Raw genomic sequence first — 10403 nt, 5'->3', positions numbered from 1 at the left:
TCGTAAAATTGATAATAAAATAGATACAATAATTAGTCCTGTCGCCAGGGGGGGTACAACGGCCTCCTTAATTCAGATGGACTTACCCAAGTTTTTTTTATATATTTTGACCCGTAGAATACGAATTTTTTGGGTAACAGTTGATCCGGATGTCGATAAGATTGTTATAGACAAAGAACTTGAGGAATTACATAACAGTGATTTCTTGCAAAACAAAACATATTTTTGTATTTTTTGGGTCATTCTAAGCAAAAAATATTCCTACAAGTTTTTTCGTAGAATGCATAGTTTTCGAGATAACCGCGGTTGAAATTTCAAAAAATCGAAAAATTGCAATTTTTGAACCCGAATAACTTTTGATTAAAAAATAAAGTAGCAATTCTGCTTACCGCATTTGAAAGTTTAAGTCAAATTATATCGGTTTTGATTATTTGCATTGCTAAAAATTAATTTTTTTATTGTTAAACTAATCTATAAACACATAGGTTTCCCGTGCCTAATACATGCGTTTTAACGCATGCTACGTAGAAATTGCCTCGCTTGCACTTGTAGCTACTCTACCTACTCGTTCGATTTTAAATGAGAAATCATAGAAAACATCACTCACATACTAGGTGTTTCCTACAGTTTACAGCTTTGTTTAACAATAAAATAATAAATTTTTAGCAATGCAAATAATCAAAACCGATATAATTTGACTTAAACTTTCAAATACGGTAAGCAGAATTGCTACTTTATTTTTTAATCAAAAGTTATTCGGGTTTAAAATTTACAATTTTTCGATTTTTTGAAAGTTCAACCGCGGTTATCTCGAAAACTATGCATTCTACGAAAAAAATTGTAGGAATATTTTTTGCTTAAAATGACCCAAAAAATACAAAAAGATGTTTTGTTTTGCGAGAAATCGCTGTTATGTAATTCCTCAAGTTCTTTGTCTATAACAATCTTATCGACATCCGGATCAACTGTTACCCAAAAAATTCGTATTCTGCGGGTCAAAATATATAAAAAAAAACTTGGGTAAGTCCATCTGAATTAAGGAGGCCGTTGTACCCCCCCTGGCGACAGGACTAAATTGTAATAAAATCAAATCATGATGGGTATCCGTAATTTGAGAAACAATTGAATTTTTTTTTCGATTAGAATAATGTTAAAATAGAAACATTGTGCGAGTAGAACTTTTTACGTTAACATATATAGATATATAAACTAACAAAAAAAGTTATAGAAAAATATAAGCTTGTTTGAATTATTCCGAAACAATGCATGTTTTCGTTCTAATTGCACTCCCCTAATACGATATTATTATTATTACGACCAAGGGGAGCGAGGAGATTAAAAAGTCCAAATTTTTTACGACATAGTTTATGATAGTATCATACATAATATACGACATGTTTATAAACTTTATGACTGTTATATTGAGAATAATATCTATGCTGTACTATGTTTGTTTTTCTGATGAATGTTCAAAGCCCCTTTACTGACAAATCCAGTGTCGCATATGGTGCACATATAGGGCCTCTCTCCTGTATGGAACCGCATATGCACAGTCAGCGGTGTCTTCTGCGTAAAGCATTTGCCACATTCTTTGCATTCGTATGGTCTGTCTCCAGTATGGACGCGCATGTGCAGCTTCAACGTTGACCTCAAAGCAAATCCTCTTCCACACTCTTTGCACTCAATAGGTTTCAGGCCCTGGTGAATGAGCAGATGGTCCCTGAGGCTGCGTTTGGAGTTAACTTTTTTGCCACATAAGTCGCAAACAAAGCGCAGGCCGCCATTTTTGTGTACTCGTTGGTAGTGTTGCTTCAAGTAACGTTCTTGAAGGAAAGTTTTGGTGCAAATCTCGCATTTGATGTCAGAGTTGTTTGAGTATCCAATAGCATGACACTGCATATGTCTTTGTAATCCGGCTTTATCATAACAGCTTCTACCACACACATTACATACATGATTTGCATTACCATGTTTAGAACCTACGTGGTTCAGGTATTCTTGATTGGTAACAAAACCTTGGTTACAAGCTTCGCATTTTGCCATAAAAAGCTTCAAGTGCCTTTTCTTGTGGATTATCAAGGATCCTTTGGACTTCAGCACTTTCGAGCAAATGTCACACTCGAACGATGGACCTTTATGGACGTTCATGTGTGTCGATACTTCATGCTTTGTGCGAAATGCCTTCTTGCATATAGAACAGGAGTGAGGACGTACGGTACTATGTGAGATCTGATGCTTCTTGAGCTTTCTTTTGTTTGGAAATATTTTCCCGCAAGTGTCACAACACTGTAGATTGGTGAATTCGTCCTCTAGTAATTCGACTTTGACTTTTGAATCAATCCTAAAACAAGGACAGATTAGATAAATACATACTGTAACTGTATGCCATGAATGGATTGCAATGTCTTTTAAACGCCATTGACACAGTGGGAAGATAGATTGGCCTAAACATAAACTGTTCAACAACAAAATCCATGGTGTTTAGCCGTTTAGCACATCAAGATTCACGGTTATATGTTGATGGTCATATAATCCAAAGAGTACCCAATTTTAAATATCTTGGTTGCCATATTACTGAACAACTAGATCCAGATAAAGAGATAAAATGCAGAATCGAGATAGCACGCACAACATTTTTAAAAATGAGGTCATTCTTCTGTAATGATAACTTTGCAACTTCAACTTCGAAAGCGTATGATTAAATGTTACATTTGGTCAGTTATCTTATACGGTGTCTAAGCATGGACATTTCCACCATTAATCGTTTGGAGGCGTTTGAAATGTGGCTGCACATACGTACATTAAAAATACCATGGACTGCTACGCTGACAAATGTGGCAGTCCTTAAGAGAGCAAATGCTAATCGCGAGCTGCTTGATAATATCAAATGTAGAAAGATGGCCTATTATGGACACGTAGTAAGGGGAGACCGATATAATATTCTACAATTTATTATGATGGGTTAAATCGAAGGACGCAGAGGAATTGGTAAAAAACAGGCCTTTTGGTTGAAGAATATCAGGGAGTGGACAGGTATAAAGAAAGCATAGCAACTATTTAGAATAGCTCGAGACAGTTTCGCCATGTTAATTGCCAACGTCAAGGGGACTTGATAGGACTAAGAAGAAGAAGAACTGTATGCCAAAAGTTGATATGTCAAATTTATGATCTAGGATTAGAGGACCATAATAGATCTGTAAAGGTCGTTGTGGAGTAGATCAAATACAAGCTCTTTGAATCTATCTATGCTAGATTTTAAACTCTCTCTCCCTCTCTCTTCTGTTAACCTCCATGGACAACAGACTTGCAATAAATCTGAGATACCGCATCCCTTATGGTACCACTCGAAAATTCCGCGAACAAATTAAATTATTTTTAACTTGTTATGATACATATGTAAATAAAGTTTTCACTGGAAAGGGAGGTCACGAGTTGCAATTACGACGTCGACATCCACAGCCAGTCTGTGAATCCACAGATTGGCTGAAAAAGGTGATTTTCTAGCACCGGCGACTACGCTGCGAAGTGGATCGTTTGGAAGCGGCGGCGTTTAATGTAATGAGAGAAAATAAAGTAAGTTTGTTTAAATAATGAAAAACTTGCCGGTTAATATTTTTTTAAAAAAGTGTGCTCGTCAAAATCAGTGTTTGTAATATCCATTAGACTATGAGCCGCTATAGGTGAAATTTCTTAATCATTTTAGGCACGATGGGACCCTATAACTTAAATAGTAGAACCTAAAAGAAAACGTTTGAACACTGTGCCGTCACCTTTCAGTGGCACATGCGTCGACAGTGGCGCATCAAACTTTCCACTTATGGACGGGATAAATAAATTAAAAGTTACCCTCCCTAACTAACAGAATTAATTTTTTTTATTTTTTTAAATTCTATGTGATTAACACAAAGGATTCAGCGTAATTTTAACCCACCACCCCCTTTCCCCTGCCCCCACCATCAAAAACTTCATTTTTCGTTTTTATTTTTTTTTGTGGGATGCAATCAATTTTAAAATTTCAACAAATTCACACGCATAGCTGAAGCTTTTATAAAACACGCCTATTTTTTATAGACCCATAGGTAGAGTGTACATAACCTAAAAAAATTAAAAGAAATTTTTTTTTCAAAAAATTGTGTAACTTTTTTTGAGGAATAGCTGCAGGTCTAATTTTTTCTTAATCTTGTGTGTTTTATCAAACACTATATTTTTAATTTTTTTCAGATTTTTCCGTAAGGCTCCCTACCATCAAAAATCCGAAAAACTATTTTTGGGGGGGTTTTGGGGGATTTTCCCTATTTTATAGACTTCATAATATATCAAATCAATTTTGTTTTTATAGGTTATATGTAACTTGAAGTAACTGAGTCCTGAGAATATTTAAAAATCAGAAAAACACGTTCAAACCCCCCAAAACCCCAACCCAAAACAGTTTTTTGGATTTTTGAAGGTGACCAGCGTTACAGAAAAATCTGAAAAAAAAAAAAATAGAAATATAGTGTTTGATAAAATACACAAGACTAAGAAAAAATTTGATCTGCAGCTATCCCCAAAAAAAGTATCCATTTAAAAAAAAAATTTTTTAATTTTTTGAGGTTATGTACACTCAACCTACAGGTCTATAAAAAATAAACGTGTTTTATAAAAGCCTTAACTATGCTTGTGAATTTTTTGAAATTTTAAAATTGATTGCATCCCACCAAAAAAAAATAAAATAAAAAAATAAAGTTTTTGATGGTGGGGGCAGGGAGAAGGGGGTGGTGGGTTAAAATTACGATGAATCTTATGTCTTAATCACATAGAACTTAAAAAAAATAAATTATGGTAATGAGGGAGGGTATTTTTTAATTTATGTATCCCGTCCATAAGTGGAAAGTTGGATGCGCCACTGTAGACGCATGTGCCACTGAAAAGTGACGGCACAGTGCTCAAACGTTTTCTTTTAGGTTCTACTATTTAAGTTATAGGGTCATGTCGTGCCTAAAATGATTAAGAAATTTCACCTATAGCGGCTCTTAGTCTACATGGTTTTAAATGTTTTATAAAATTTCAACCCTTTTGAAAAAATACCAATAAACACATAAAAAATCAACCAGTATAGCTTTTATCCTACAGGCGTAAAATAAGTTAATACAATTTTCAAAAGAAAAAACACACATAAATGGTAATATTCCCAACCTGACAACTTAGTGAAGGAGGCCCTTAAGGAGATGATGATATTAAATATATCTAAACATGGTAACTTGCCACTCCCTTTTAACTGATGTCTTATCGTTTTGTTTTCAACAACAAACAATAAAACCTTTTTTAACCTAAGGATGTGACCCCACTATTTAACATAAATAAACAAACAAGATTGTGAGTATTTGTTTTGTTCAGTTCAATGATGGATTCAGACGAGGAAGGTCTCCTTCTACTTCTTTTATTACGGCGACATCGAAGTAAATATCGTCATATACGACGATCACTATGAATGCATTCAATGTATAATAAAATGTTAATATAAACAGAGAAAATATTGCTTCTGGGATTTATTCTTTTCGATAGGGCTACCTTCTTTAAAATCAGGAACAAATAATTCAACGATCTCGTGCCACGCTTTTCCTTTCAATGCCATATACCCTCGGGTTCTTGTATCCCATATAACTGGTTTGTTGCACTTCAATCAAAAATCTTTCCGAATTAAAATTCATTTTACGTGCTCACCGTGTAAACTCTGGTCAATATCTGCGGCAGCTACAAAAGTGGTCCGTCTGAATAGATTTTGCGACTAGTGGCGACTGTGGCTCGCCTGGGGTGGCACGTCCACTCCACATAAGAACCCACGGCCAATCATCGGAAGCTGCTTTGGGGATTAAAAAATTCAAATTTTTAAGACATAGTTTATGGATGTGCCCCTGCATGTATGTATTTGTAATTATTCTGATCCCTATATAAGGAAATAATTCTTCCTCTGAACGTATAATGCTATTAGGCATTAAGAAATGCGGTATAATAATTAAATTATGAGATTAGTTTTTTGTATAAAAGATATACATGTTTATAAACTTTATGACTGTTATATTGAAAATAATAATATCTAGGCTGTACTGTGTTTGTTCTTCTGATGAATATTCAAAGCCCCTTTACTGACAAATCCAGTATCGCATATGGTACACCTATAAGGTCTCTCCCCTGTATGGTATCGCATATGCACCGTTAAGGGTGTCTTCTGCGTAAAGCATTTGCCACATTCCTTGCATTCGTATGGTCTATCTCCAGTATGGACACGCATGTGGAGTTTCAGCGTGGACCTTAAAGCAAATCCTCTTCCACACTCCTTGCATTCAATAGGTTTCAGCCCTTGGTGAATGAGTAGATGATCCCTGAGGCTGCGTTTGGAGTTCACCTTTTTACCACAGAGGTCGCAGACAAAACGCAGGCCGCCATTTTTGTGTACTCGTTGGTAGTGGTGTTTCAAGTAACGTTCTTGAAGGAAAGTCTTGTTGCAAATGTCGCATTTGATGTCAGAGTTGTTTGAGTAGCCTGTAGCGTGACGCTGCATATGTCCCTGTAGTGTAGCTTTATCATAACAGCTTCTACCACACACATTACATACATGATTCGCGTTGCCATGTTTAGAACCTACATGGTTCAAATATTCTTGATTGGTAACAAACCCTTGGTCACACACTTCACATTTAGCTGTAAAAAGCTTCAAATGCCTCTTCTTGTGGATTATCAAGGATCCTTTGGACTTTAGGACTTTCGAGCAAATGTCGCATTCGAAAGATAGACCATTATGGACGTTCATGTGGGTTGATACTTCATGCTTTCTGCGGAATGCCTTCTTGCATATAGAACAGGAGTAAGGACGTAAGGTACTATGTGAGATTTGGTGCTTTTTGAGCTTTCTCTTGTCTGGAAAGATCTTTCCACAAGTGTCACAACACTGCAGATTGGTGATATCGTCCTCTAGTAATTCGACTTTAACTTTTGAATCAACCCTAAAACAAGGACAGGTTAGATAAATATATACTGTAATAGTATGCCAAAAGTTGATATGTCAGATTTATGATCTAGGATTAAAGAACCACAATAGATCTGTAAAGTTGCACTGGAATAGGTCAAATGCCACCTCATGGAATCTATATCGGATTAAAAAAAATGGGTTTTTTCCGATATTATTTTGCCAAAATTTAATAATTGTTTGGGACAACATAATAAAACAATATCTACTATACAGGGTGTTTCATTAATAATTGTCCATATAGTAACTGGAGAAACTAAGCACAAAATACGAAGATTTAACCCAAAACATTTAAATAAAATGTGGTTCCTTACTGAGTTTTATCTAAAAATTTTAAAACTATTTTTGCTCGGCATTTTAAAACTATTCGACGTATCCTTTTCATACTTGGCAGAAAGTGCCACTACTATACACCCTACTAAACTGTGATAAACAAACGTTTCTAGCTACTACCAGAGGCGTACGACAGGGGATAGTAAATGGTTGACCCTTCTCAAATTCTACGCAACTGGTGGAATTACTATTTTAGTGCCATTTTAGATTTTCCAATACTTACTACGTAAATAATATACTCCTCATTGGTAACGATAAAGTCATTAGTTTACGAGATACTTGAAGTTAAATATGAAACGGCACAGTTATTTTTATTAATTTATGATATGATTCATATGATTAAAATTTAAAACTTATTTGTACCCAGTACTTTAAAAACATTTGGCGTATCCTTATCATACTTGGCAGAAAGTGTAGGTACTGTACACCCTAATAAATTAAGATAAATAAACGTTTCTAGCTACTACCAGAGGCGTACGACAGGGGATAGTGGCTGGTTGACCCTTCCCAAATTCTACGCCACTGACTAAATTGCTATTTTAGTGTAATTTTTTGATTTTTCAATACTTGTTATGGAAATAATATACTCTTTATTCGTAACGATAAAATGATTAGTTTTCGAGATATTTGAAACTAAAAACGAAGCGACACAATACATTAATCAAAATAACCGTTTCGTTTCATTTTTAACTTCAAAGATCTCGAAAACTAATGACTTTTCGTTACGAATGAAGAGTACATTATTTTCATAGAAAGTATTGGAGAATCCAAAAATTGAACTAAAATAGAACTACGCCAGTGGCGTAGAATTGTGAAAGAGTCAACCATTCACTTTCCCCCGTCGTACGCCTCTGGTAATAGACACAAACGTTTGTTTAACATAATTTAGTAGTTTGTACGGTACCTATACTTTGTGCCAAATACGAAAAGGATACGTCGAATAGTTTTAAAATGCTGAGCAAAAATAGTTTTTAAATTTTTAGATAAAACACCCTGTAACTTAGTAAGGAACCACATTTTATTTAAGTGTTTTAGGTTAAATCTTCGTATTTTGTGCTAAGGTTTCTCCAGTTACTAAATGGACAATTATTAATGAAACACCCTGTATTTGAAAATTCGACTGATCTTAAATCTTTTAATTTTAGCCTTCAAAAACAAGGCTACATTGACACATCAAATTCTGCTATACCTATAAAAATGATTTTACACAAGTTCTCTCGAATTATAACAAGCTTTCACTTATATGTTTACACAAACTGATATAGTTGTTTTTTGAATTGCGTATTAAAAGTATCGGTTGGATAAGCAAAACCTAATTATTTATTTGTATTGAAAACTCTCACTAAAAGGATTAAAAGTACTTTTAAGCCTTTGGCAGATTCTTCTAAACTTCACCAATCGCTCGTTAGGTAAGAATGTACCGAGATGTTTGAGCATTATTTTAATCAAAGGTATCTTTGGCAGTAATATTGTTTGGTAATAATATGCAATCAATGAAATAATACAAGGCAATCAAATATTTGTCAGCAAGTTTGTTATGTGGTAGTGTGTAATGATATGATGCCCACAGCTAGCGATCGGCAGGTCAAGCGTAGATGATCGAAGGAGTATTCATGTTGACGCATCCCCTCTACATATCCCACTAGGCGAAAGCAAAGGAGAAGTGGCACCGAGACCGTATTTAAGACGAGGAGGAGAATCGTAAAATCAGTTATTCTTGGCGTATTGAATTAAGAATAGCTCAATGGCAGAGATGCGGTGGGTTGAGCCGGTACTTTGCCAAGGTGGGCGCGTCAGTATTGGCGTGGCGTTCTACCGGAACCGTTAGCGCAGGGAGCGGTAGTGGCGATGGACGGTGACTGTGTGTCGCTGTTTAATGTTATCGCATTGGATTGAAATGCGATGGCTTCCAGTCTGAATGTGTAGATAGGTTGATTCCGTGTAGAGAAAGTGCTATGGTATACCTATATTCTGTTGTGTATTGTATCGTTTTAATATTACTATTATGTTTTGATGAAAGTAATAAGTATATTATTTTTCCTTTGCAAAAGATAGAATTATATTTTATTTTATTTATTTTGAACTTTATATAAATAACTTACATATATTTACTTTGTTTTTAACCTGTGTTTTACGCAGGTTGAGCTACCCGTTACAAGTGTTAAAGGGTAAAAAAGTAAGGAAAGCCTAAGTAAGGATAAGGTAAATGATGACTCTATCCACAAATAATAAGACCATATTTATTTTAAGTTGAAGGCAACTCAACTTTTACACCACCATCAACAAGCTTATGTTTATTTTTCATATGTGTCCTCAATATCGTCTTCGTAGTGAAACCACTTTGGCAAATATTGCATATCTCAGGCTTCTCTCCAGTGTGAGTCCTCAGATGAATCTTCAAACTGTGGCTTTGAGTAAAGGCTCTAGGACAATATGTACATGTGTAAGGCTTTTCACCAGTGTGCGTGCGTTTGTGTTGCCTGAGAGTGAGCCTATTCGCGAAAGACAGCTCACAAATGTCACACTTATGAGGCTTAAGACCTTGATGTACTGCCACAATGTGCTCCTGAAGAGTAACTTTGGAGTACAATTTCTTGCCACACGTCTCACAAACAGATTTGGTGCTATCGTTGTGTCTTCCCATATGACTAATCAGAGCAGATTTATCGTAGCAAGTTGTATTGCAAACATTACAAACAAACCGACTCGTGCCATGTTTAAATCCCATATGGTTGTTGTACTCTTGCCTGGTCACGAATCCTTGGTTACAAATATCACATTCGGCGACATATACTTTGAGATGTCGTTTTTTGTGAATCACATAAGAACTTTTGGACTTTAATTTCTTGAAACAGATTTCACATTGTAAGTAGGAAGTAAACACGCCATGCACTTTTTGATGTATTGAAACGTCGTGTTTTCTTTTAAAGGTCTTCGTGCAAAATTCGCAAGAATATGGACGGTGAGAGCTATGAGCTAGAAGATGCACGTTCAGCTTACTGGTATTCTTAAAATATTTGTGACAAACTTCACACGAGACATTTTTTTCTGATTTTATATAATT

At 35.3% G+C, this 10403-nt stretch overlaps 2 protein-coding genes across 2 annotated transcripts; both read right to left on the bottom strand.

The window, feature by feature from the left end:
- Window positions 1–1434: 1434 nt before the first annotated feature.
- On the bottom strand, window positions 1435–5614 carry LOC126891659 (zinc finger protein OZF-like). Its single transcript, XM_050660885.1, has 2 exons — window positions 5520–5614; window positions 1435–2341 (listed from the first exon to the last, which is right to left on the bottom strand). The coding sequence occupies exons 1-2, from the start codon at window positions 5612–5614 to the stop codon at window positions 1435–1437; spliced, it is 1002 nt and encodes a 333-aa protein (XP_050516842.1).
- A 462-nt stretch (window positions 5615–6076) lies between these two features.
- On the bottom strand, window positions 6077–9983 carry LOC114324996 (zinc finger protein 615-like). The gene is made up of 2 exons (XM_050660884.1): window positions 9628–9983; window positions 6077–6983 (listed from the first exon to the last, which is right to left on the bottom strand). Exons 1-2 carry the CDS (start codon window positions 9981–9983, stop codon window positions 6077–6079), a joined length of 1263 nt encoding a protein of 420 aa, XP_050516841.1.
- Between the last annotated feature and the right edge of the window lie 420 nt (window positions 9984–10403).

The sequence above is a fragment of the Diabrotica virgifera genome, chromosome 9, assembly GCF_917563875.1.
Source record: "Diabrotica virgifera virgifera chromosome 9, PGI_DIABVI_V3a".
Classification (NCBI taxonomy): domain Eukaryota; kingdom Metazoa; phylum Arthropoda; class Insecta; order Coleoptera; family Chrysomelidae; genus Diabrotica; species Diabrotica virgifera.
This window is presented reverse-complemented; position numbering and strand designations above follow the sequence as displayed.